Source organism: Liolophura sinensis, chromosome 6 (assembly GCF_032854445.1).
Source record: "Liolophura sinensis isolate JHLJ2023 chromosome 6, CUHK_Ljap_v2, whole genome shotgun sequence".
In the NCBI taxonomy this organism is placed as follows: domain Eukaryota; kingdom Metazoa; phylum Mollusca; class Polyplacophora; order Chitonida; family Chitonidae; genus Liolophura; species Liolophura sinensis.
Genome location: NC_088300.1, coordinates 34,782,600 through 34,808,743, shown reverse-complemented (window position 1 = coordinate 34,808,743; position 26,144 = coordinate 34,782,600). Strand labels below are relative to the sequence as shown.

Sequence of the window (26,144 nt, the reverse complement as noted above, 5' to 3'; positions counted from 1 at the left end):
CTGGTGTCAGTATACTGTGTCAGTATGAGGGATGTCATTTCTGGTGTCAGTACTTAATGACTGGGCGATATGTCAGGTCCTATATGCCAGTATGTGGGGAGTCATTTCTGGTGTGCGGTATGTCAGGTCCTATGTGCCAGTATGTGGGGAGTCATTTCTGGTGTCAGTACTTGATGACTGAGCAGTATGTCAGGTCCTATATGCCAGTATGTGGGGAGTCATTTCTGGTGTCAGTACTTGACTGAGCGGTATGTCAGGTCCTATACATCAGTATGTGGGGAGTCATTTCTGGTGTCAGTACTTCACTGGGCGGTATGTCAGGTCCTATATGCCAGTATGTGGGGAGTCATTTCTGGTGTCAGTACTTGATGACTGAGCAGTATGTGGGGAGTCATTTGTGGTGTCAGTACTTGATGACTGGGTGGTATGTCAGGTCCTATATGCCAGTATGTGGGGAGTCATTTCTGGTGTCAGTACTTGATGACTGGGTGGTATGTCAGGTCCTATATATCAGTATGTATGTATGCTTGAAATTTTATGTTGTACTTAACTTTTCCGTCATGACAAAGACGACTTATTCTGTACTTGTGTAAATACTGTGTCTTCTTGTGGCAGGGTGAAGTAGTGCCCTCACTGAAGTATCACACTTAAGACACCAGACATAACATCCCAGTCTGTAACGTTATACTGCGCCTGACCAACCAGTCCCGTTTTCTTTGCTCTAACCTCATTGAGTGCAGAGCGAGGAAGCAAAAAGTGCCATTTTTTAAGTCTTTTGGTATGATTTGACCCGGGTTTGATCATTGTTCTCCCAATTTCAAGGCAGGTGCTCTGAGATTAATGTGGGATGTCTGTACACTATCACTGGGTGCATGAGATGTCATTACCTGATGTCAGTATACTGTGTTTGGGTGGTCATTATCTATGTCAGTATATCGTGACCTGGAGGGAATGTCAGTACACTGTGACCGTGTACAGTATCATGTATGGTATCTATATTCATTTACCGGCCCCGATGGCTCAGTTGGTAGAGCGTCCACTTAAAGGGTGGTAGATCCAGGGTCAACCCTGGGTCGGGTCACACTTAAGACCTTAAAAGAGGAAGTTGTAGCTTCCTCACTTTGCGTTCAGCATTAAGGGTACAGTGCAACGACTGGTTGACCTGTATCAGTGCACTGGCTCAGGTGGGGTGGCTTACTTTCTTTCAACAAGCCATTTCAGTGAAGCAGCACTAGATAAAAGAGCAGTGAAAATCTGTTACATGTGCATGTACTCAAAGGACTTCTCCTTTGTCATATGAAAATTGCTAAGTAAAATGTTAAACCCTAAGCACTCACTCACTTTGTATTCATTTATTTATTTGGTGTTTTACACCGTACTCACGAATATTTCACTTATAAAACAGCCAGCATACATTATGGTGGGAGGAAACTGGGCAGAGGTATCTGTATACCATTCCTGGGTGGGGCTTCATTTCTGGTGTCTAAATATTGTCACAGGGTGAAGTATTCTGTCTGGTGTCATTATACTGGGAGTGGGTATGGCATCATGTGGCATCAGAATACTGTGACTGGGGGGTTGGTGTTATGTCTGATGTCAGTACTGGGTGGAACACCAAACGAAGCAAGCAAAGATGAAGAAAAATCCTAGTCAATGATTGTCCTGCTGATGCATGAGAATACAAAAAAAGCATATATGTATTAAAAGAATAGATTAAACCCAAATACTAGTATAACATCTACATGCAATAAAACTTTGCTTTATTTTGTTTCTTTTAACAAATGTATAGCGAAAGCATGTTGTTAATGCAAAAGTTACATACAGAATACACGGTGTTCGACTGTAAAAAATATGGACGGAGATACTATTACAGACTGATGGAATCCTCAAAAATGCACATAGAATGCATATAAATAGTACATGTATTAAGAGGCATATACAGGTAAGGCATATTATGCTAAAAGTCAACAAAGGGTAAAAGGCCCGAGTCTAACAGTACCAAGTCTTCTTTGCTTCCACATGCAAATGGCCTTTCTATGTCAACTTAAACACATTTGTCATGGAAGTCATAAGCTACATATGCAAACAATTGGATCAGGATAATTAAAACATTTGATGCTAAAACCTCAAAGCATCACACAATGTAACACATGTACATATAATGTATGCACACGATGGACGGGAATTTGTAATATCACAAACAGTTTGGTAAATCAGTGTATTCCTTACAAGTATGTAAATAGCCAATTGAGCAATTCATTCACATTTGCCATATGATAAGGCCAATTTAAAGTAAACTCAATGAATAAAAGGTGTTAACAACACGACTGATAAATTCCAAAAGTTGATGTAAATGAGATGTATGAATAATAATGAATATACAAGGTTAGATTCATCTTGCTCATTAGGATAATAATATTAACAACTGTACAGCTTTGATTACAATGTTCTAACTTCTTTACGAATAAAACAAACACGTCGACACTTGTTAAACACACATGCATATCTAAACATGCTGTAAATTAATGTTGCGTAGTACTAATAAAATTAAGATTGACAAGAAATAACACAGTACAAATAAAACTAACAGTCATACAAATTAACTTTCCACAAGTTCTGTATCAGTATGGAAATCCTGCTCACTCTCAAAACAGGTTTGAAGCGGTTTCCTTCCAAATCTGTGTCTACGATCATTCCCGTGACTATAATGCACTCGTATATTAACTGAATACAGAGGCAATGATCATTCATTATTCCAGTGAGAGTTACCTGCCCTTGTTTACAATACCGACTGCCCTAATTCTTCAACCTTTTCAATCACCTCTGCAGCCAATATCCTGACAGAACGATGGGGTGTAGAGAAATAATTTGCACAGTTTTATGAAGCTTGCATTTTTAATGACACCAACAAATCATTTTCAGCATCATTTTCATAATAATTGTATGCATTAGTTCCACTAAAAACGGGCTGTAGCCGGTGGAAAAGGTGTAAGATTTAAAGTATTCGAAAGTTTACAGAATAAAATGCTGGAAAAGCAATCCCAAGCATCTTTACTGACATCTGGCTAATAATATCAGAAAGTTTTCTATATTAATGTGTTTGTGGTTAACTGAATGCTTGAATGGTGGGCCCAGTTGTTCGAACGTGTATTATCAAATACTGATATTAAGTCATATTTTATATCTAACATTTGGCCAAACCCACCAGCTAATGCAGTTCTCCTAAATCAAAGTTTAGCAGCTGCAGTTTATGTTTACATTTAATATACTGTTACACTACTAAAAAACTGAAGACTTGGCTTAAAGTTAAATCTGGTATTAAGTCTTAAACCACTTGAACCATGCCCTGTAGTTCATCATCTTCCTGTAATGTTCCCCTTTCATTGCTATATATGATTTATTTATTTGATTGGTGTTTTACGCTGCACTCGAGAATACATCACTTATATATATATTGCTATATATGGACAAACGAATAAAAACCAAGATGACATTGTTCAGAAGTTACTATCCTCTCAGATCATTACAAGTATGGATAAAACTGTACAACTGATCAAAAATGAGAAGTGCTTGTAAATATAATTCAACCTCTTTTACATATGTATTAGAACACAAACACATGTATCACAGATATGTAATATTATTTATCAGCAGTATTACCTAATGCACTGATGTTACCTTCTATAAACTCAATAGTAGTGTATGTTCTGTAAATTGGTCGCATATCACTTTATATAAGCAGTTTCCATGTTAAAATAAATACTGTCAGCAGTACTACTATATACCTATGCATCCAAGTATATGGCATCTAAAAGTCATCATCTGATGACCTGTGTGTCAGGGTGGTGGCATTCTCATCGTCTGCATCAGCCATGTCCTCCTCATAGTCATCCTCGTAGTCATCAACATTGGTGTCCTCGCCATCAGGTGGCTCAGCATTGGATTCTTTATCCTTGAGTCGATGATGTTGCCTAGCATTAGATGATCTTTTCGCTGACGCACTGTAGGGTGCAATATTTTCAGCTGTGTCAGAATCATCTCTTGTTCCATTGTGGTAAACGAAAGATCCTTTACCAATGTTGTCAACGGGTTCACCTTCATGACTCATGGTGTCACCAGCTTCTGATTCACGATCACTGCGAGTTGCGGATTGAAAACCATGGTCTTTGTATCGATCAACATTGGATTCATCATCATTTTCACCAGGGCTTTCATGACCATGACTGGACCCTCCTAGATCACCAGATTTATTGTCTTTCCCCATGCCATTACTGACAGAATTACTAAATTTCATATTCCCCACGGCAGATCCATGAATGAACCTGGAAGCACCTGTCTTCTGTTCTTCCCCTCTCAGATGGGGTCTAGTGTTTCTCAGGGAGTTCCTGGAGATCTGTGAAGATGGGGAGGATACTCTGTCTTGGCTTCCGACATTGTCTCTGCTCAGGGACATCACAGACTGTTTGTCATCATCACCCAACTGAAAGGCACTTTCTATGAAGCCATTCGACACCTGTGACTGTTGTCTTTTCTGTCGCCGCTTGCTCCGGGGTGTTTCTTGCTCTGACCTCCCAGACACCTCCGAGGCAGCTCTGCTCTCCACCCGGTCTAGCTGAGATTCCTGGCTTAGACCAGAGTTGTTAGTGTAGTCCCCGGCCAGAGGGTTTTCCAGAGAGTCTTGCTGTTGTATGGTAAGCTGGTAGGTCTTCAGGGCCTGGCTGACCGACAGTTCATCTCTATCATTCTCCAGTGTGGCTGTATATGACGGCTCCTTTGTCTGCATGCCTCCTGTAAGTGTCATCAAGTACTCGTCCTCAGTTGTCTCCCCTAACTGTGTAGTTCGCAATGTTCCCTCATCCTCGCTCAGCCAGGTTGTTGTCCCTGTTTTCTCCAAGCCTTTAGTATTGTATGCCAATGATTTCTGCATAGTCAGCGAGTTGTACATTTCTGTTCCCTCTGATCCCTGTGGGTTGTAATCCCCTGTTTCACTCAGTGAGTTGTGCATCCCTGTGTTCTCTAGCCCGTCTCTGTTATAATCCCCAGTCTTGTCCATACTCAGTGAGTTGTGCATCCCTGTGTTCTCTAGCCCGTCTCTGTTATAATCCCCAGTCTTGTCCATACTCAGTGAGTTATGCATCCCTGTGTTCTCTAGCCTGTGTCTGTTGTAATCCCCTGTCTTGTCCATACTCAGTGAGTTGTGCATCCCTGTATTCTCTAGGGCGCGTCTGTTGTAATCCCCTGTTTTGTCCATACTCAGTGAGTTGTGCATCCCTGTATTCTCTAGGCCGTGTCTGTTGTAATCCCCTGTTTTGTCCATACTCAGTGAGTTACCTATCCCTGTGTTCTCTAGACCATGTATGCTGTAATCCCCTGTCTTGCCCATACTCAGTGAGTTTTGTATCTCTGTACTCTGTGGGTTGTAAGTACCCGTCTTGTCTAAACTCAGTGAGTTGTATGCCCTTGGCTTGTATTGAGGTGTTAATGTGTTCTCATGGTTCAATTCTCCTCTGCGATACCCTGAAGACCTGCGAGAGCTGTGTCCCACATTTTCATAATCCATATCAGCCTCACGAGCGGATGGTATCCCCAGATCTTCTCTCAGCTGGGCCAACAGAGACCTCATTTTACGCTAAAATGTATGAAGTTATTATGCCGTGGTGCTTTAATGTATTTACTGAATTATTTATCTGATTGCTGCTCAAGAATATTTCACTCATATCACATCAGTAAGGTTTATGGGTCCAAAATTCTTTGAGTATTAAACGTTCTGGGAGTGAACCACTGGCCACAACCTCATGACTTAAGGTGCTATCTGAATCTGGACAATTTAATCCATTTTTCAGCATTAGTACCTAAAAAAAGTATTAAAAAAGTAAAACAAAAAAGGCTTAAAGCTAACTGTTATTGTGTATATCTATGCTTTCATTTTAGCTTAGACAGCAACTGCATAAAAGTCTATTATAATGATAAAACACGACACTGCGGTGACCAGTATATACTTACCTCATCCAGGTGATGTTTGTTTTTCTCAATGTGAGTCTCAAATGCATGCAAAAGTACTCTGCAAAAACACAGACAAATCTTTGTTAGAGTGCCAAATGGACTGATTTACTACATCACAGGAAAAACCATTCGTAAATCTTCCCAGCTTAGGTTGTTTTCAGTTTTCAAGATTTACTATTTAATTTGTAGTCGTGGCTATATTATGGGACAAGAGAAAACTGAACTATCAAAACAACATATTACTTAATATTTACTGTATAAAGACACCGAGATATGAATACTAGATAATCTGGCATGTTGAGAGCCATGGGTCTCCTCCATGAACAGTGTATTCATCAACTTTGCATGTTTGGTCAACAAGGGATGGACTTTATGACACTACATGTAACTGTTCTACAGTACACAAACCTGTTAGTAAATATGCCCCTGTCTAAGACATCCTGAGTGACTGCCCTCACAAACTCCACATATCTCAGCTCCTCTTCCCTGGCAATGCGAAACAATGAGGATAAGGAATACTGCATTCAGAACAGTCTCACAGTTACACGTACTCAGTCACTATCAAGCCTTGCCCATGTTATCTAGCAGTTCATGTGGGCATAGGCAGTTATATACTCTGACAAATGTCCAAATCATAGAATGTGTAATGACTGAAAGGGCTTTATGGTCTCTATCAGGAGAGCAACCAGATTGGTAATGAGAATCACATATTAAACAAACAACCAATCACTAGACTTTCATTTAAAAATAATCACGATAATTTTGTAACAATGAAAGCAGTTTAGTCATTTTCCTAAGGACGTACTGTGCACTTTCACTAAACTTCATAAATCAACTTTTCATAATTTTTCTCTCACATAGTATCGCATTACCTGGCTCTATAAACCCAGACACCATTTACGACAAGTTAGATATCATTTGTGTATTTTTATGAATGTGAAAGAAAAATATTCCATCTAAAATAATTTATATGAAACATTTTGTACATGCACATGAATGATTATTTTAGGAGTCAGGCAGACTGGTTTTTGAGTGGAGGTAACCATGCAAGCGTGAGGAGAACCAACACACTCGTGTTGTAACACCATTACAAACCAGCACAGGTTGGATTTGAACACACAACCCAATGAGCCATGGTCTTCGTGGAGAACCCATTCCATGATGTACATGTATCCAGCAAGGGCTGGAGCAACGTATTATTATTATTGTGCACTCCATGAATCAAATGCTTCTGCTGAGATGAAGAAAAGTAATTGGATTCATTTCATAATGAGTTTAATATTAACACTAAAATAAATTCTTATAAACAGCCAAATTCCGATGGCTATAAAACCCTGTCCAAGTTTAAGGGAACTGAGCTTGACTCCATATAAGCAACAGGATTATATTTCTTGATTCTGTCTGCATGCATCTTCAAAATCCACAACTGATTCTGATATTTTTTACTGTTAAATAACGACATCTTGTTTATAGTTATGAAGTCTATGTGACAGTGAAACCATTCTCAGATGGAAAAACCAAATGATATAAATACATCATGTATATATATATATATATATATATATATATATATATATATATGCGATGTATGATGTCTATTTAAAGGAAAACAGAAAACACTGTAATAAAAAATAACAACTTAATGATAATATTAAAATGCATTTATTTCGAAAATTGTAACTAAAACACAAATGCCTACATTAACTGCTAAACAAGATCAGATTAAAATTCAGGTCTTAAAATTATGGTCATCTATATTAAAATGAAAAAGATATGGTAACGAGATATGATGAAAGCATATTTCCTCCGTATACTATAACATACGTGTATATTCTACAAGGAGGGATCCACGGTTCCATACTGTCATACTTCAAATGTCAGTGTCAATCTGGTCATATGAATTAATATGGCCTTGTCAGCTTTGTTAACTCTGGGATCAGGAGAGACAGAAGATTATGAAGCTCTGTTAGTCTCGCTCAGTCAGGCTTGAGAATCGTGCTCTCGCTTCACAAGATTAACTCACCAGCCACAGAACTTTAAAGAAGGCATCTCTTAATCTTTACCCTAGAGTGGTCAAAATATGCCTAAAGTTACCCCTGGATGACTACGCCACGCTCTTATATTTTTGCTCTGATGCTTGCATAGTCATGGTTGGGTCCCCTTCGCCCCAGTAGGAAGAATTTTAAAATTTCGGAAAGCAGTCAATTACTTACCTATCACACCTGTTCAGTCACTTTGTTACAATGCTTGGGGTCCTAGGGAACCTGGCTGTTAAAAACCCTGAGATGTTGAATATCCCAAAGGAAAATATTTATGCACATTTATAAAAGTCCAGCATCTTCGCTCACTTGTCATTTACCGAATGAACTTTTTTATTCTGCTATCTTTTTTCGATGTGATCAGAACCTGTTCATCTGACGATCACATTTAAAAATTGTGAACAGAATCGTCAGAAAACAATTCTTCTGTGCAACAAAACATATCAGTCAAAGAACATACACCTGTCTACGGCAAAGTTTTTAGAATTATGAACATGAATCAAGACAGAAAAAATGATAGCAAATAAGTAATGCATAGGTCAAAGGCCTCTGACCAGTACAAAACATGCTAACAATTTATAAAACTTATTTGATTGGTGTTTTCCACCGTGCTCGAGAATACTGCAGTTATAGGCCAGCATTATGGTGGGAGAAAACAGGGTTTAAAGTTTGCTTTATATGATAAATTCTTTGTCTGATATGGAGTCCATGAGATATAAAATTAAAAATTAAGATGGCATGTATATCTTCAATCTTTTCTACTACTGAAGTACTTTTTTCAGAGAAATCTATGTATAGAATTATTAAGAAAATGATGCTAAAATGATTTGTTTGAGTCACTTTAAGATGCAAGTTTCATTAAACTCCGCAAATTATTTCTCTACATCCTATATTTCTCTCAGAATGTTTCAAAATATTGATCGCAGAAGTGGTTGAATAACGCTAACATGTATATCAGTTGTAAGATAAATAACGTATACATAATTATTAAAGTTAAACCAAATAATGTTTTGATTTAAGACTGGTGTCAGTGTCTTTTACTGCTTTAGAGATTTGCTTTAACACTTATATTTTTAAGTCAGAACAACTACAGGGTCGGGAAAATTTGGATAACAAGCGGAGATCATGTAGCAATTAATGGTCACACAGAGAAGGTCTTTTACACCTGTTGCTATATACTTTTTTGCTTGGTGTTTTATGCCATACTCAAGAATATTTCACTCACAAGACGGCGGCCAACATTATTGTGGGAGGAAACTGGGCACTGATCGGGGGATACCTATGTTTATAAGTCACAGTGGGGTGGGGGGGGGGGGGGGGGTTGAGCTGGGAAGAGAGATCAACAACAACACGTGGGAGACTCTTGGAGAAATGGTCACAGATACCTGGAGAACGTCTTCCTCCGGTTTGACTTTTATGAACAAAAGGGCTAAGGCGAAAGAAGCAAAGAAAACATGGAAGCCACATATAAAGTTTTGTGAGCGTCTTTGCTTGACCTTTATAAGCATGCACAAAAAAATTATAATTACACTCCAGGCTATCGGAAGTACACATAACTCTTTTATGACGAGACATATTTTCTACTCTGTCAGTGATGAGCAAGCCCCAGGTTATGCAAAAAATGTGAGTTCTGCAAAAGCATACAAACTATCTGCAAAGCCGAAAATTACACAAATCCGACAAATACACTATCGTCGACATCCATTTAAAAATAGACATTTTCCTATAGAAAATTTTGCGAGGCGAATTTCTTCACCCACCAGGTCTGTAACCAGGGAAATCATGTGGTAGCTTCCGGGTTGTGTTATAGAATAACATATAATTTCACACAACTATCTGTTGATATCAGGAGTTATACTTTTTAATGTATGTGAAGAAGTGAACAGCGGCAGGTGATTTGACCATAACCTAGCAGGCATGATGGCAACAGGCAAGTTGACTATATTCATCAGGTCTGTCCGATATGACATAGGCTCTGTCTACTCGGGCAGCCCATGATGGTTCCCAAAGCAGTCTAAAACATGTCGGGGCTTGCTGTGCACTACCCAGACTTTGTGGCGCCACTGCTGGGGCTAAAACAACAGCGAGTCTAACACTGTGGGCTCTGACAGAGGAGTTTCATATCTCTTCGTCTCTTAATCCCAGGTTAACTTCAATCAATCCTATACATCAATGACTTCAAGTTACAACTGCATGAACAGAAATTTAACTAAAAGCTCTGGTAAGCTGACATCTACTATAAAAACATGCTGGATCCCATCTTCAAAAATAAGCTTCAACAATAGTTTTTTATGCAACTGCTATCTTACATGTAGCTACCTGTGAAATGAAAGTATATTATGAGAATATTATACATGTGCAGTGTGCACTGTGAATAGTAATTCAACCTTTTTGTACGATTAGTTTCAGATGGAGGCTCAGACTGTCAAGCACTTGTTTAAAATATGTCAGGAGGTTATGGGTTGTAATTTTTTGTCAAAGCTCTAAGGTCTCCACTCCTGACCGTTGTCTTACAAGTGGCAAGTTTAAGTCAGGATGTGTTTTAGAAAACACCAATCAACTTAGGGTTATAATTTATGTTACACTGAGGAATATTTTGCTTATGCAAAGGTAGTCTGATTCATCCGTGGAGAATCTGGGAGGAGCCCCGCCATCTTTCTGTGCTAGATCTGTACCTGACCAGCTACAAACTTGCATGTCGTATGCAATCATTGGCAAAATATATCATTCTAAACTAGCTGGATCTTTATCAAAATCATGAGCTGAAAGTTATTTGATTGGTATTTTATGCTGTGCACAATAACATTTCACATGTATAGGTGGAGGGAAACAGAATGAAGCTAGCCACAGTAGATATGCAAATGCAGCCTAATGTACGTACGGTACACTAAACACAAAGAGCAAAGTTCACACATGGATAGCCTTAAAAACCATGTTTTATGCCGAGCAATGCAAATCCAGTCTGTTGAACTCCATAAGCCTGGCTACATACAGAATATTGATAACTATAGCTAACTGTGAAACAAAGCAAATTTTCTAAAAATTGGTAATCAAACATTTGTTAGAGCCTCAAAACAGCAAGAAGCCAAATCTAAAACGTAATAACAACAACAAACAGAAGGCAAAAACAAGCGTTGCCAAACACTAGAAAAAAAAACACTGAGAAATGTTAACAGGCATATAGGATGGGCATCAGGAGATTATATATAGAGGCTGTACTCACTCAGATGACAATCTCTCCTGAGCCCAGGATCTACCCGACCCAAAACCCCTGCAACAGTCAGAAAAATCTTAACTTCTAGCTGCTTCTGTCACTAAATCATATCCTCATTTACAGCATATTTTTCCCATATATTAGCATGCATGTACATATTATAAGTATATAAAATCTCCAAGGTATACAGAAAACATATCTTCAATACAGAAAACATGTCTTCAATATTCTTACATTCAATACAAGATGTAAACAAATAATTTGTGCATACATGTAGATGCAAACAGGCTTGGAAAACTCACATTTCTTCATGTTCAAAAAGAAATAAAATAAATAAGAAACAACAAAAAAACAACAAAGCGGACATCTGGCTTATGTAACATGGACATGATGGAAGTTGTTGCCTAAAAATGATGGCAATGTCACGAATGGTAGAAAATGACAGTAATGAAATAGAAAGTGCTGTGCTGATATGTATAATAGATATAGTAGCCATGTCTAGCTCAGCAAGTTGCAGATGTACAATCTCAACTTTATATCCCATGGCAAGCTGTTAGGCACACCATACAACTGAGGCCACCTAAAAGCAGAGCTACCCAAGGATGTAGAATGCCAGGCAGCTACCTGTTCTGTTCTCCTGATCTCCTGAGATCCCTCGGGGATCTCTGTCCGACACCTCCTTCCTTCCCACCCTGTGAGGACCGGGCGCTGACACGGATCTGGGCCTTGGTGGCTTGTTCCTGTAACCAGCTCATATGGTCTTTGTCAACCGAGATGTCTAGAGGCGGTACCATCTGGGTCTTGTCGGGTCTTGCACGAGACATGTCTCGTGTTTGTAACGTCTCATACATCAGGGTGTTCTCAGAGTCCTGTGTGATGTCCAGTCTATTTTTAGCCGACGGGGCACGTTTTCTGGGTTTGGGCGTAGGTGTTGTATGGTGCATAGGTGATGTTTGGGAGTCTAGAGCATCTTTATCACTGCTGTCACGTTTTGATGAGCTCTTCTTGGGAGGGGTGTAGTATTTGTACTCAAGGAGCCTGGAGCCACGTGTTGACTTCAGAGTGCGTGGGGTGAATGGCCGATCGGGTTCTGTGAATGCGTGAGATCTCTTCTCAAGTACATCCCCGCTTGTTTTGCCAGCCACCGTGTGGATGCCCGTCCTGGACATGGTGGACCCCATGGAGCGCGCAGATACTGGACGGGGTGGCCGCCCTGTCTCCCTGTGCTGTATGGCTGACACACTCTGAGGCCAGGCCATTGTCTTCTCCAGCCCAGCATTGTCCTGTCTATGAACAGAGGACTTATGTGATGACTTCTTCAGGACATTCTTCATGATACTCATGACATTGGTCTCTTCTTCATCCTCTGGGTTGCCCTGTAACATCAAGTAGAAAGCACAGAGTCAGTAAAAATTGCATTAGCCCTGTTCCATAGTACTGTTACACTGGTATATCCCTCATTAAAATATGCTTCATTACAACATGAGATACAATTTATAGTTATGTTGTTACTCAGTGATAGGAGACAGAAATATGAGGGTTAATGACTCTATATATTTCCATATACTGTTACTGTGTAACCTCATGACAAATTTAAGTCAGTGCAGAAGAATGACGTATATATGTGAATCTATTTGGTGGTGACCATTGTTTTCATAACTGAACAAGAACATACTACATGTCACCCATGTGACAGGTGTTGTCCAATTCTGGCAGATGTGGGATAAAATATAATGTGGGCAAATTTTTCATGATGTTGTATAACGTACTTTCAGAAGTTCAGTGAAGAAAACCTTCATATTTGTGTAGCTCCTTTGCAGTCAGAGGTTTGATCATCATGTAATAATTCAATAAAAGGAAATGAGACTATGATGATCAACATCCAGGAACACAATGTCTATTCCTACACATGTATTACTGATGCCACAGGCTAACAGTGGGAAATTCATGTAACACCACACCAAGGTAAACATCTTTCTAGCCCAACAACCACATTGTAATAAAGGAGAGGAATTTGCAAAGTGGAATATACAAGTACTGTGATTCTTCAACCTTTTCGCATGTTTGCAAGGTGTTTATTCAAGCATATTCTGTAGGCATTATGCTGTGCAGACTGGTAAAATTATATTTTGTGTGAAGCCCTGAAATTGGCCAAGGTGACCAATATACCGATTGTCCCCAAAATCAAATTTAAAATGTGCAACAAACTGCACTGAAAAAACTTTGCTCTTTCATAAGTGAAAGGGTTGATGAATTAGGATAGTTAATAAATGTAGCAGTTTTCCCTTCACGTTTTCTTTCACATTACTCGTTACAGTCCAAGCTTTATTCATTTATTTGATTGATGTTTTACGCTATGCTCAAAATAATGCATTTATACGACGGTGGCCAACATTACTGTGAGCAAATCAGCAAACTGGGCAGAGCCCAGGGGAAACCCATGACCATCCATAGGGTGTTGGCAGGCAGTATGCTAGGAGAATGTAGATAGAGCATGCATGCTTCTTAATTAACACATGTCAATATATTGTGACCGATAAGTGCATGTGTGCTTACATATGTATGCTTGGGGTCTTTACACAGTACTTCACAATTTTCTGTCATATGACAACGAGAAGTCATTAGGTGTGTGTACTTTATAAATGTGTTTTCTTGAGGCGGAGCGAGTCCATGCAAAGAAAAAGCTGCAGCCATTAAAGCATCATGAATGAATGAAAGCTTGGGGTTTAACAACGTACTTAACAATTTCTTACTCATATGACGATAAGGAGACATTCGGTGTGTGTGCATATACACTGTGTCATCTTGTGTCCATGAGCCAAAGTGCTGCCGCCACTGAGGTATCACGCCGCAGACACCAAATATGACACCACAACCAGTCACATTATACTGACACTGGGCCAATCTTGTTTCCTTTTTCTAAACCTCTCAGTGCTGAGTGTGAAGCAAGGCAGCAACAAGTACCAGTTTTAAAGTCTTTGGTATGACCGGCCCTGGTTTGATCCTGGATCTCCTGACTTCGAAGTGGACACTCTAACCATTAGTCCACCGAAGCAGTTCTATGGAGGTATCACCTGGAAGCAGTCCTGTTTCCTGGCTCTAACCTCTCAGTGCTGAGCACCAAGTGAGGCACAACAACTACCATTTTGACAGTCTTTGGTATGACCTGACCCGGGCTAGAGATAGGTACATGTAAATGTACATGTACAGACCTTACTGCATGGTCTTTTATATATGTACAATACTCCAATAACTGTATGGAAGGTTTTAAATATATATTTCCCTACCCAGTAAGTCTCATCATAGATATCAGAGTCTGCCAGTTGGGAGTGACGCCCTGTATTCCTAGAGGCAGGTCGGTCTGAGTAACGGCTTCCTGGCCTGCTGCTTTGAGCACGCTGGCATCTGTCACGAACTTTAAAGTAGTAACATACTGTACAATGTATATCACAGATCAAGAAAGCATTCTGCTACCCAACTAAAGAAGGTCAAGGATTTGTCTAAAGAATGTAATGCTTTACAAGAGAAAGATATGGAATGAGGTTGACACACACAAAGAAAAGAAACAGGTCTACAAAATAAAACATATACAAGTATAGCTAATTGTACATATTTACAGGTTAGTCCATGCAATGCAAAATATTTACAACTGTATAAATGTTGGAATTGTTATTCTTTTACTCCAATGCATATATTTTGAATTATATACCACGACTCATGCTGTAATGATAATGTCAACATAGGCTAGGCCAGCAATGTGTTCACTCTTCATTTGTCCTGAATAACATGATTGTATTGTTCTATATCAGTAGAATTCTCAACTTTTGTAACCTTAAAAACTGAAAATGTGACAGGTCAAATTTCTGATAATTACCTTTCTGGCTCTTTGCAATGGACTTCGGAGGGGTGTTGTCAATGGAAGCTGAAAATCAAAAAATAAAATTTCATGACTATTTGTTTGCATCAAAAGTTTACACAAGGTGTTTTTTCTCTAGTTTAGGATATAATCTAATTTGCGTTAAGACAGAGGGCATCTGGCATTTGCTCTTTAGCCTGTTTTTTTTTGCACTGACATGGTGGGGAAAATATCGCCTGAATAATATCAAAGCTAATACAAAACTACACTATGCTGGCATTAACAAGTTACATAATGCTGCACAGACTGCTCTGTTGTCTAATATACTGTAAATTAATAGGTTAATATCAGATATAGTTCTCTGCGTTGTTGTTGCTTTCCTATACCTTCCCATGCCATCTTCCACCTCTTCAGTTATCTGCTTTTCACTGCTGCAAGTGAGTAATGTGCCCGGATGCTCAACTTCTTGTTTATGGGATAAACTTACATCTATGTACAGCCTATTTATACACACGCATACACAAACACATGTTGACCTGAACCATCTGAACCCATATAAGATACTTACGCTTAACATTGGACAGTTTCTTATAGTGGTTGTTCATATGATCCAGGACCAGGTACTGAGTCGTCAGTTTACTGGCTGTGGGGCACAGTGCTAGAAAGGAAAGCAATCATGAACTTAAATGTAGAAAACCAAGAATAAGAGGTAAGAGCAAGGTTTTTACCTCCTACTAGTTGTCATTCTGACGAGCTTTCAAACATACCCATCAGTATAATGTCAACATAAAGGTACCATCAATGATACTGAGTCCTCCAAAAAGTCTAACCTTGCTGTTAAAATAACTGTACTTTGCGATTAGTAATAGTAATAATAACAATAATGTTTTAGTTCAATCAAAAAAAAAAAAAATGTTTCATTTTGGCCCATACAATTCAGTCTGTAACAACTGATTTGTTGTTAGACTGGATTATCTAAAATCTACTGTTCACAAAATTAAAAAAAAAATAATGTCAAAAATGTACATGTGCAGTACTTACGGCTGCTTTTGACCCCCAGCTGACCCCGTAGCGATGCAGCCATTTTGTTCCCTCCAGTCAGCTGGCCTGTTGATAACGCAAGGGCAACAGCTAAGCATTTATATCAGGAACAATTTACCAGTAAATATCATATTGTTGAAGGCATTATGCACAACCATACTGTCATCACATCTCCCTTATTACAACCTATTTGAAGACGCCTTGCATTGGTCTTGATAAACTGCCACACACTCTCACATCATAAAGCATCATTATGGATACACCGCTGGTTATTATTAAACATGGTTTACGCTTGCGATTACAACTGTACCACATCTACAATGAATACCCCCTCTTCATCTCAGACAGTCTGCTTTCCACACTTCTTTCATATTTTCATGTTACATGTAGTTCAGTTTCAAATAGCAACTGTGTATGTCCTCATCCAAAAATGTTAAATGTCCTACCTCCATATTTTATATTTCTCAAATTCATTTGGTCAGAATATTAAATAAGGAGGGAGATCATTTAGCTTGCTGTTCAATTTTGATGGTGCAGGTTCAAAATATCAACAACAACAAACACTGTGACAACAGATCGAATTTGGAAGCATGAAAGTTACATGTATGTTAGCTTGAACTACATTCATTTGGTCAAATGACAAGGTAAATGTCAGGATGTTAAATAAGGCATGCTGAATTATGTATTTCCCTGTAAATTTATTTATTTCTACTTTATTTGGTTTTAGCAAACACATGTACAACCAAATCACAAGTTGCCGACTGTTACATAACCAGTGAAATAAATTGGTGTGGAAAAAAAAACTACTTACATGTCTTAACATTATAGAAAAAAAAGCATGCACAATTCAATTCATACAACATACAAGTTAATGTATAAGCTGCTCAGGTTGCTAGAAAAGGAGAATAACTTTAACATATCGAATGTGTACTGTAAATTAGTATGTAATCAGAATAACAAACAACAGGAGGTGAGAGCCAATAGGTGAAGAAAAAAGAAAGAAAAAATTCATGTATGGTGCATCTTACTTAGTCCCAGATTGCTCTGACATTAGCTTTGGCAAAACTTTGCTCGACCAAGGATGGCCCCAAATCAATGTACGTCAGAGCGTGCTCCATCTAAAAACCTGATAAAGTTGCCGTGGCAGTGTGTTACGGCGTTTGAGACAAAAATTTAACTGTCAAATACGTCTCCACAGCACATATGTTCCTTGTCTTTTTGTCTGTCAATTTATCATAAAAGGTAAGTACAAAGTCGATCAGTTATTTCCTGGGTCGCATGGGTCCAGATACCTTGGTAATGCTCTCCGCGAACGACTGTACTGCCAACCTTGACATATCTGACAAGGGCAGGTAACTGCATCAGATTTTTAAATAGAGTGCACTCTGAGGTAAGTTGGTGTGGGGCCATTCCTGGTTAAATAAAACTTTGCCAAGCCTAACGTCAGAGTAATCTCGGATAACATCACAGTACTGAGCAAGTTTGTGAAAATAATAAAGTATTGGATAACCCACAGGGTGATAAGTGCCTGTGTCTGTGGTTGATCCGCTTCTTAGCTTAAATAAATTAAATGCTGATTGTGGCCAAATTTGACAATATGACTGTTTATGTGGCTATGAAATCAAATATCGTCATAATCGACGTTTAACAGCTTGGTTCAATTTCATTTGAGCTCATCAACTTGAGCTCATCATCATTTCCAATACGAAAATCAGATTCTTCATTGAACTAACGTCACACTACCACTTTACAGCACCCAATGGTTTACTCTAAACCTATCTGTTTCCACATTTACAGAATGCAAGGATGCAATTTATGGCTTGGAAGTGGACAACTGATAGCACGACGGTTTGAGAACTGAGTCAGGGAGTGTGCAACAACAACGTCAACAAAACGACGTAACGAAAGCGTCCGAATTAAAGTGTTTCAAGCGGCAGAATCAGAAAGAAACCTCGTACCTTTTTAAGTAGAAACGATTTATCTATGTTATGAGATTCAAATGTTATACCAGAATGTGACGTTTGGCCCACCATGACAAAATCTCTTGGGAGGGATTTTACACCTCGTCCGTCATAACAAGTTTATTCGGTAACCAACAAACAGTTAACAGCGCCACCTCGCGACAACAAATAGGAGTTGTCGACCACTCATTACGTGGATGTTGAAGGACATAAGCCTATATGTATCGATCGCATATTAAGAAACTTGTCATGTTGAGATGTAATTGAGCAAAATTTAATTTGTCTTTACAGGATTAAGCTTGACTCGTGTCATCCATGGTATGACTTATATGAACGGTCCAGCTTAGCGATGTATACAAAAATATCTTTCTGAGAGGCATGTGCCCGTTCTGCAGTATTTGTCATCATGCTCTTGATGGCTAGTTACTCTTAAAAAAGCATTAAATAAATGAAAAAACAGAGAAAGAAAAAGCAGCAGCAGCAACAACAACAACAAAATAAATAGACAAAGAAATGAATTTGCTATTTGAGGGGTGAGATAGAATGTATTCTGTTACTACTTTAGATTATTCTGTAACTACTTCAGATTATTCTGTTAAGGATGTAACACACGCCTACCCTATATTTTATTAATTCAGCATAAAGATTGTGTTAAACTCGGGTTAATTTGTTAAGCGCAATGACCCAGGAGTCTCTCACCAATGCGGTCGCTGTGAGTTCAAGTCCAGCTCATGCTGGCTTCCTCTCCGGCGGTACGTGGGAAGGTCTGCCAGCATCCTGCGGATGTTCGTGGGTTCCCCCGGGGCTCTGCCCGGTTTCCTCCCACCATAATGCTGGCCGCCGTTGTATAAGTTAAATATTCTTGAGTACGGCATAAAACACCAATCAAATAAATAAATAAATAAATAAATCTTTAATCTGAACACTTTAACAGAACTATAACGTAGACTTACGTACACTACTGGTTTGTATATTTATATATACATAGACCTGCCGGTGGGCCTACACTCTACATATTTTGTGACACAGCCTATACAGAAATAGGGCAATAAGTGAACTCGTGCGCTGTAAATTGTCAAAACGAACACGTATAATTCTCGACAAGCGTCTAAATGTTAACATCGGAAAACTCTTCTGATGGATTAAACGCATGCAGCACGTTTGTGCATAAGACTATATGTATCATCTCGGAAGGCGATATATATCTTCTATTTTTAACATTTTCGAACAATATTTAAAGGATGATTTAAAAACACAATTTCAGAAGTATACAGCAGGTCACCGACATGTAGCCTGTTTTAAAATAAAAAACCTTAATAGAAATGAAATGTGTGTTATCTGAAAGGTCATTTCATTCGATTCAAAATTTGTATTTTTTTCTTCTTGTTTTTTTTTTTGTTTTGTTTTTTTTTCGACGTGTTTCTTGGAGAAATGATGCGGAAATAAATATTGACATTTTATGGCGGGTTATTAGTACCGTATATTCACGAATGTCTGTATGGCTGGACATATCTATCAAATGACACATAAACAGTTAGTTGTGTTCATGAACATGTATACAGGCCTGTATATATTCTACCTGCGACCTACACACAACAGATCTGGTAAAATGTCTTTCACAGGCATTTGACTAGAAAAACATTCAAGCCAGTTTCAATTCTTTGACATTCAAGAACAAGAATTAAGATATACACAGCGTAGTGGAACTATTTTATTGTACAAAACGTGTTGAATTCAACCTACACACAACATAAGTCAGTGATTCAAGCGTGGCTGGAGATATGTAGGCCCTATATGTGCATGTGGCATTGGGTTGACTTTGTGGCAAGAAAGCAAATGCAAGTTTTGTATCGCCTAATCCATTTGATTAAATAACAATTATCGGTGTACGTTCATATGCGTGTTTTACCGCACTGATGGTACAAAAATATTACGGTCGATAAACAAATGTAATATTTATGAATATACACATGTGCCTCAGGGCCCACATCCGCTCGTTGTTTGAAATGGAAGCACATTATGGTATGTATAGGCGCTGTATACATAACGGGGACCACACACGCAAAAAAGCTTTGTGGCTGTTGATTTGCTTAATAACATGTCCCGTTGGCCTAACTATATGTGATTTGTGTTCTTGAGGAAGTATGAAAAAAGTGACTATTCTGATTTTAACAGTTGTGAACATAGTCTACGTCATACTTGGTGGAGTTATGTTTGTGCACATTGAATCCAGCCAGGAGACTACACAAACGGAGACTTACCACGATGTGACGCGTGCGTTTTTAGGTAAGTGCGAAACCTAATTCATTCATCCCAAAGCCCCACTGCTTGGCTTTCTCGCGTCGTTTTCGTTTTTACATATTCTCAACAAAGCACGGCATTTATGATTGTCAAATTGTTATTTGTTGTTGCTCATTTATTTCATTGTTGCTTGACAACACACTCACGAATTGTTCACAATATTTTATGATGGCGGTCAGTTTTATGGATGGAGGACGCAAAAGCACCGACCTTTGGAAAGTCACATGTAGAATCATAGCAAAGAACACATACTGATGAGAAAAAACCCTAGCCTCAAGCATTTCTGCTTATTTGGCGGCGGCGCAGTTCAAGAACTTTGCTGTAATAGCTGTGAATGACATTAAAAGTTAAACCGATAAAAAGTGAAGCAACTTTTTATCGGCAACTCTCCGGGATAGGAGTTCAAGAGAAAAATTCTTTTGACATTTCAGATCACGCAGACTATGTATGTATGTATATATATATATAGCTTTGTCTAAGGACACGTATCGCATGTTTCAGCCAACAACACGTGTGTTTGTGAAGCGGATCTGGAAGATTTAGCTCGTCATCTAATGCAGCTGTACAAAGAGGGCATGTCCATTGGTAACCTAACAAAGTACAGACCCACGTGGGATTACTCCAGTGGCATTTTCTTCACCATAACTGGCGTCACCACCATAGGTGAGGCTAAATATAGCAAAAGTCAATAATGAGGTTTCCAGTAAAAGCTTTTGGTGGACTCGCTGTCTCACTGAGAATATCTGGCATGTATCTTTGTTGCCGCCATGGGGTTGCACAGGGAACCTGCCCTGCGCTACTATGCCCTGTTTCTATCACCAATATACCTTAGTGCTTTGGTATGGATGAAGTATGTTTCTCATAATACACAAGTATAGTGTAACCCCAAAAAGCTTCATCTTGGGTCAGTGTTTTAGCATTCTTTTGTCATCATCAAGAGCATCAGGATTCCTGATGATGGAAAAGAAAATGCTGATGGCGACATGGAATACTGAAATATCGAATCAAAGTTTTCGTTTTATCGCAGCTACAATATCTGTTTGCTTCACTATACGTTATAGGACTTCTCTTAAGGATCCAACATCTTTAATTCTAGAAGTACAATAATACACTTATTTATTTATTTATTTATTTGATTGGTGTTTTACGCCGTACTCAAGAATATTTCACTTATACGACGGTGGCCAGCATTATAGTGGGAGGAAACCGGGCAGAGCCAAAGATACACTGTTTGAATCTCGCTACCATTTGAGAATAATTATCAAGAAAACGCTATCTGCTGCAACAACATGACCCAAAAACAAAGTGTCCTGTTATGGCCGTCCTTCCGCGGTGAACCTTCTAGTCTTGCTGGTACAATGGACTACATGGTGCCCGTTAGATGCACGTAGAAATTCGCCAGCGCGGCACAGTGGCTCAGGTCTCTGTGAGTTCAAGTACTGCTCATGGTGACTTCCCCTCTGGCCGTACGTTGGAAGGTTTGCAGCTGCCTGCGGATGGTCGTGTTTTTCCCCCGGGTCCTGCCCGGTTTTCTTATACCACAATGCTGGCCTCCGTCGTATAAGTGAAATATTCTTGAGTTTGGCCTGAACACCAATCAAATAAATACAAAACTTTCGTCAATACTTTTTCACTTATACATAGGCTTTAACACCCGACAAAGCTCCTGACTAAAAGCCACAGCCGAAACAGCAGGAGTTTCGAACACTTGACCTCACTGGTTACAAGCCTGACAGTCGCAGTGACACCCCGCTTTAAAGCAGAAGAAAACATTAAATTAATGCAAACATTAAGTGGTGTGAAATGTTTTGGAATATATCGTTTTTGGATAATATAGTTCCAAATAAGGACGATATATATATATATATATATATATCTAATAGAATTACTTGAATGGGAATCTGTTGTATACAACTGAACACATTCTTTAGCTCTGAAATTTAATAATAACAAGGAAAATGTAAACATTAAAATTCGCGTTAAACACATTTGTACGAAGAAAAGACCAACTTCGACCCCAAATATATTTATAAGACTTCACATTCTTATTTAGTACATTATTAGGCAAAGGCGATATGTACACCAAGATGCGTTCATAAATGCCACCATACAAATTTTTTTCAAATGTCCTTTTCTACTTAAAGAAAAATTGGAAAATATATTGAAGACGATATTTCCAAATAACTTTTCACATTATTTCACCTGAAGGTTATGTTATTTTTACCTTTTCGTCCAGCTTTAATCTTTTTTATTTATTTGATAGGTGTTTTGGGCCGTAATCATGGATATTTCACATATAAGACGGCGGCCAGTATTGTGGTGGGAGTACCTTCCCACGTATGACCGCATAGGAAGCCAGCATCGCGCTGCTTCTCCTTCTTAAACCATGTGAGACAGCGAGGCCAGGCGCTCGTTTGAAGAGAATAGGGCAAACTGGTATGCAAATGTATAGCAGTCAGGAAGAACTCCACACGCCACCAATATACGCATATGTGTCTCCATTTTAGGGTATGGTCACCTCACACCCACGTCCATGCTAGGACAGACCGTGTGTATCATCTACCTGTTGATTGGTATACCTCTCATGGCCATCTACCTGGCGGGGATAGGCGGTAATGTTAGCCAGTTCATCAAGGCTACCATGGACAGACAGATCTGGGTGAAGCACCACTCTACAGTGGACATCGTTGTGAAGATGGTCACAGTAAATGTTCTCATACTGTCTTTGCTCATACTCCTCCCAGCAATTGTGTTCACTTACGTGGAAAAATGGACCTACGGAGAGTCCGTTTACTACGCATTTATCACTCTCACAACTGTAGGATTCGGAGATTTTTACCTAGGTATATTTTCTTGATGGAAAACAAGTAAAACGCTTTCCGGCCTTTAACAAAAGGTCCTGCATGAGGTCGATGCGAAAGCCATTTCTGACTTTAAACGTCATTATGGTCAGTTGTTGGTACTGAAAGCTGAAATTTTGACAGATTTCCAAAAGAAAAAAAATTATGGACAAAATTGTGATTTCTATAGATTCTAAAAATAACCGTTTCCATCAAATTTAAAACCTCTATCAAAAAGGTCATTTATGGCCCCAGCGGATTGGTGTTTGGAATTTGCTTGAGCGAAAGCTCTGTTAAAAGGTATCTAAGTTTAACCCCCACGTACGGTATAAAAAGAAAAGCATTTAAATCACATTTCAAATTTAAGTCAGTTTTGGCTTTGTTGAATCGGCCCCAGAGCTATATGCACTCTTTTTGGTTTCTTGTAGCAACATCACACTTTTGGGTGTATATCTGTGCTGGCAAATCACTCAGGTACAGATAATTTATTAATTTATTTATTTGATTGGTGTTTTACGCCGAACTCAAGAATATTTCACTTATACGATGGCGGTCAGCATTATGGTGGGTGGAAACCCGGCAGATCCCGGGGGAAACCCACGACCATCCGCAGGTTGCTGACAGACCTTCCCACGTACGGCCGGGGAGGAAGCCAGCGTGAGCTGTACTTGAACTCACAGCGACCTCATTGGTGAGAGACTTCTGGGACATTATGCTGCGCTAGCGCGCTAACCAACTGGTACAGATAATGTAGTATATGTAGTATATACACTGGCATTTCACCGCTCACCTCCTTCTTTGAGAAAGAAACACTTGAGAAAACAGCTACAAGCTTATGACAAAGTCAAGCAGCCAACACCGGTCTAGCTATACGTTATTCGAATATAATGTCTATGGTTTATGAATAGGATTGTTTTGGTAAATTAAAATATTTAATGATAGGCTTACTGTGTATCTATAGATGTGTGTAAATATTTAATGATAGGCTTACTGTATATCTATAGATGTGTGTAAATATTGAATGATAGTCTTACTGTATATCTATAGATGTGTGTAAATATTGAATGATAGGCTTACTGTATGTCTATAGATGTGTGTAAATATTTAATGATAGGCTTACTGTATATCTATAGATGTGTGTAAATATTTAATGATAGGCTTACTGTATATCTATAGATGTGTGTAAATATTTTGTCTGAATTCAGGTCAGAACACTCACAGTGAGTATGGCGTCATGTACAATCTACTGACTGCCGCGTGGATAGTGGTTGGGCTGGCGGTTATAGCAACTATCATCTCGGAGATTCTTGCAGTTGTCTCCCCTGATGTCCACAAATCAGAAGTAGAGAACACATCCAAAAGTTCTGTCCTGCCTGCAGACGGTGCAAACGAAACACAGAACAGCCAGGAGTAAGCATAGCTGATCGTCCAATTAAAGACACTTACTTCTTTCTATTAGACTATAACATTCTTACTGTTTGTTGCCCCTGTACAACGGTCGCGACATTTGATTTGTCTTTTGTCATATTTTACAATATATTTACTAATTACCATTTCAAGTGCGCTGTAAATTGCAGCAAACTAGCATGATCAGAAAACAAGGTTTTGTCTGAATAGATGCTAACTAACACAATCAGGATCAAGTTACTCTTTACTACATAATATATTTGCTAATTGCTATTTCATACTATTGTTTAATTAGAAACAAATTCGCAGGTGGTAGCAACATTATCATTGTTTGGATATATACTATACAGGACAACATATTTGCTAATTAGCGATTTCAAATGTTGTCCACATAAGTGTCTACTTACACTGGGGCAAGGTTTCTTCTCTTTTTCTGCTGTAGGCGGCAATATTTTTACTAATTAAAACATTCAAAAATCTAGCTACGACAATGTACATGTATCTAGAATGGACTGTGTCTTATACACATTTAAGACCTATACAGATAAAGTGCTGTACATCCACGTATGAATGGGTCTACGGCTATACGAGATATACACATATACATCTTGTGAAGTGTGAGACACTTTAGTTAAAAGGCACTAAATTTTGTTTGGGTATTTGTCTTCTTTTTATAACTGTGGGCAAGTTGTACATGGTGCTATCTCTGTTATGCTACACATGCCTCGGGGTAAAAGCAGAGTGGCCATATGCATTCCTCAATGATAACTGCATCCGCAATATATCCGCAATATATAGCCTTACTAGACTTTAAAGCGCAAGAGGTACATAAAGAATGATTTCTTGATGATATAATAGCGAGGGCACTGTATCCTAAATAACCATCAGGCTTTGAATACATATTTTTTGGGTTAAATGTATTTAAAAACCGTATTTAAAAAATCTCGCACCCACTACATGCGCATTTTAGGGCCTATCACTTATTATTTGTTTGATTTCTGATCATATCAGCTGAATATAACTAACGTTGGGCAAATATATACTGTAAATATAAATAAAACTTGACGAAGCGTTTCTCACAGTGCTCCTTTTATGAATCCGGTTTTCCCAACACTGAGAAATAAAATAATAATAATATATTACAGACAAAATATGGTTATTTTAAAAAGAAAAAAAAAAAAAACGAAAAAAAAAAAAACAAACGAAACGTCAAATTAGTCAGCACACATTGAGACAAAATTCACGTATCCTTGAAATCAGGTTCATCAGATTGATCCTCGTTTTTTCACACAAAACGAGTGCATGAATGAGTTCTCAGGGTTAAACGTCGCTCTCAACAGTTTTTGAGTCATATGACGATCTTTTTAGAGTGCATATACGTGTAATGTGCCTTCTTGTTACTGTTCGTGGGGAGCAATAACACGGTTGGCGTTAAAAAAAGGGGAGATAATGTGCAGGGAATTTTGGGCACAACACGTGTAC

The 26,144-nt window shown here is 38.7% G+C and overlaps 2 protein-coding genes across 4 annotated transcripts; one reads left to right on the top strand and one right to left on the bottom strand.

The window, feature by feature from the left end:
* Window positions 1–1,732: 1,732 nt before the first annotated feature.
* LOC135466856 (uncharacterized) lies at window positions 1,733–18,248 on the bottom strand. 3 transcript variants are annotated; one of them, XM_064744607.1, is made up of 10 exons: window positions 18,112–18,248; window positions 16,154–16,219; window positions 15,681–15,770; window positions 15,131–15,178; window positions 14,544–14,671; window positions 11,881–12,632; window positions 11,266–11,313; window positions 6,412–6,489; window positions 6,004–6,061; window positions 1,733–5,629 (listed from the first exon to the last, which is right to left on the bottom strand). In XM_064744607.1, exons 2-10 carry the CDS (start codon window positions 16,194–16,196, stop codon window positions 3,809–3,811), a joined length of 3,066 nt encoding a protein of 1,021 aa, XP_064600677.1. In that variant the 5' UTR covers window positions 16,197–16,219; window positions 18,112–18,248; the 3' UTR covers window positions 1,733–3,808. The 3 variants fall into 3 exon arrangements, with proteins under 3 accessions (XP_064600677.1, XP_064600675.1, XP_064600676.1); XM_064744605.1 differs by having other exon boundaries at window positions 18,162–18,234; XM_064744606.1 differs by having other exon boundaries at window positions 1,733–5,602; window positions 18,162–18,234.
* A 2,742-nt stretch (window positions 18,249–20,990) lies between these two features.
* LOC135467127 (potassium channel subfamily K member 16-like) lies at window positions 20,991–24,669 on the top strand. Its single transcript, XM_064744888.1, has 3 exons — window positions 20,991–21,078; window positions 22,923–23,258; window positions 24,461–24,669. The coding sequence occupies exons 1-3, from the start codon at window positions 20,991–20,993 to the stop codon at window positions 24,667–24,669; spliced, it is 633 nt and encodes a 210-aa protein (XP_064600958.1).
* Window positions 24,670–26,144: the final 1,475 nt, after the last annotated feature.

Bases quoted from the DNA above. Each gene is read 5' to 3' on its own strand.
- LOC135467127 (XM_064744888.1), top strand. From the start codon at position 20,991: ATGTCCATTGGTAACCTAACAAAGTACAGACCCACGTGGGATTACTCC. The intron at 21,079-22,922 runs GTGAGGCTAAAT...TCTCCATTTTAG, and splicing joins AACTGGCGTCACCACCATAG to GGTATGGTCACCTCACACCC. The intron at 23,259-24,460 runs GTATATTTTCTT...GTCTGAATTCAG, and splicing joins ATTCGGAGATTTTTACCTAG to GTCAGAACACTCACAGTGAG.
- LOC135466856 (XM_064744605.1), bottom strand. From the start codon at position 18,186: ATGGTGGGCCAAACGTCACATTCTG. The intron at 15,179-15,680 runs GTAAGTATCTTA...TTTGATTTTCAG, and splicing joins GAAACTGTCCAATGTTAAGC to CTTCCATTGACAACACCCCT. The intron at 11,314-11,880 runs GTAGCTGCCTGG...TGACTGTTGCAG, and splicing joins AGATCAGGAGAACAGAACAG to GGGTTTTGGGTCGGGTAGAT.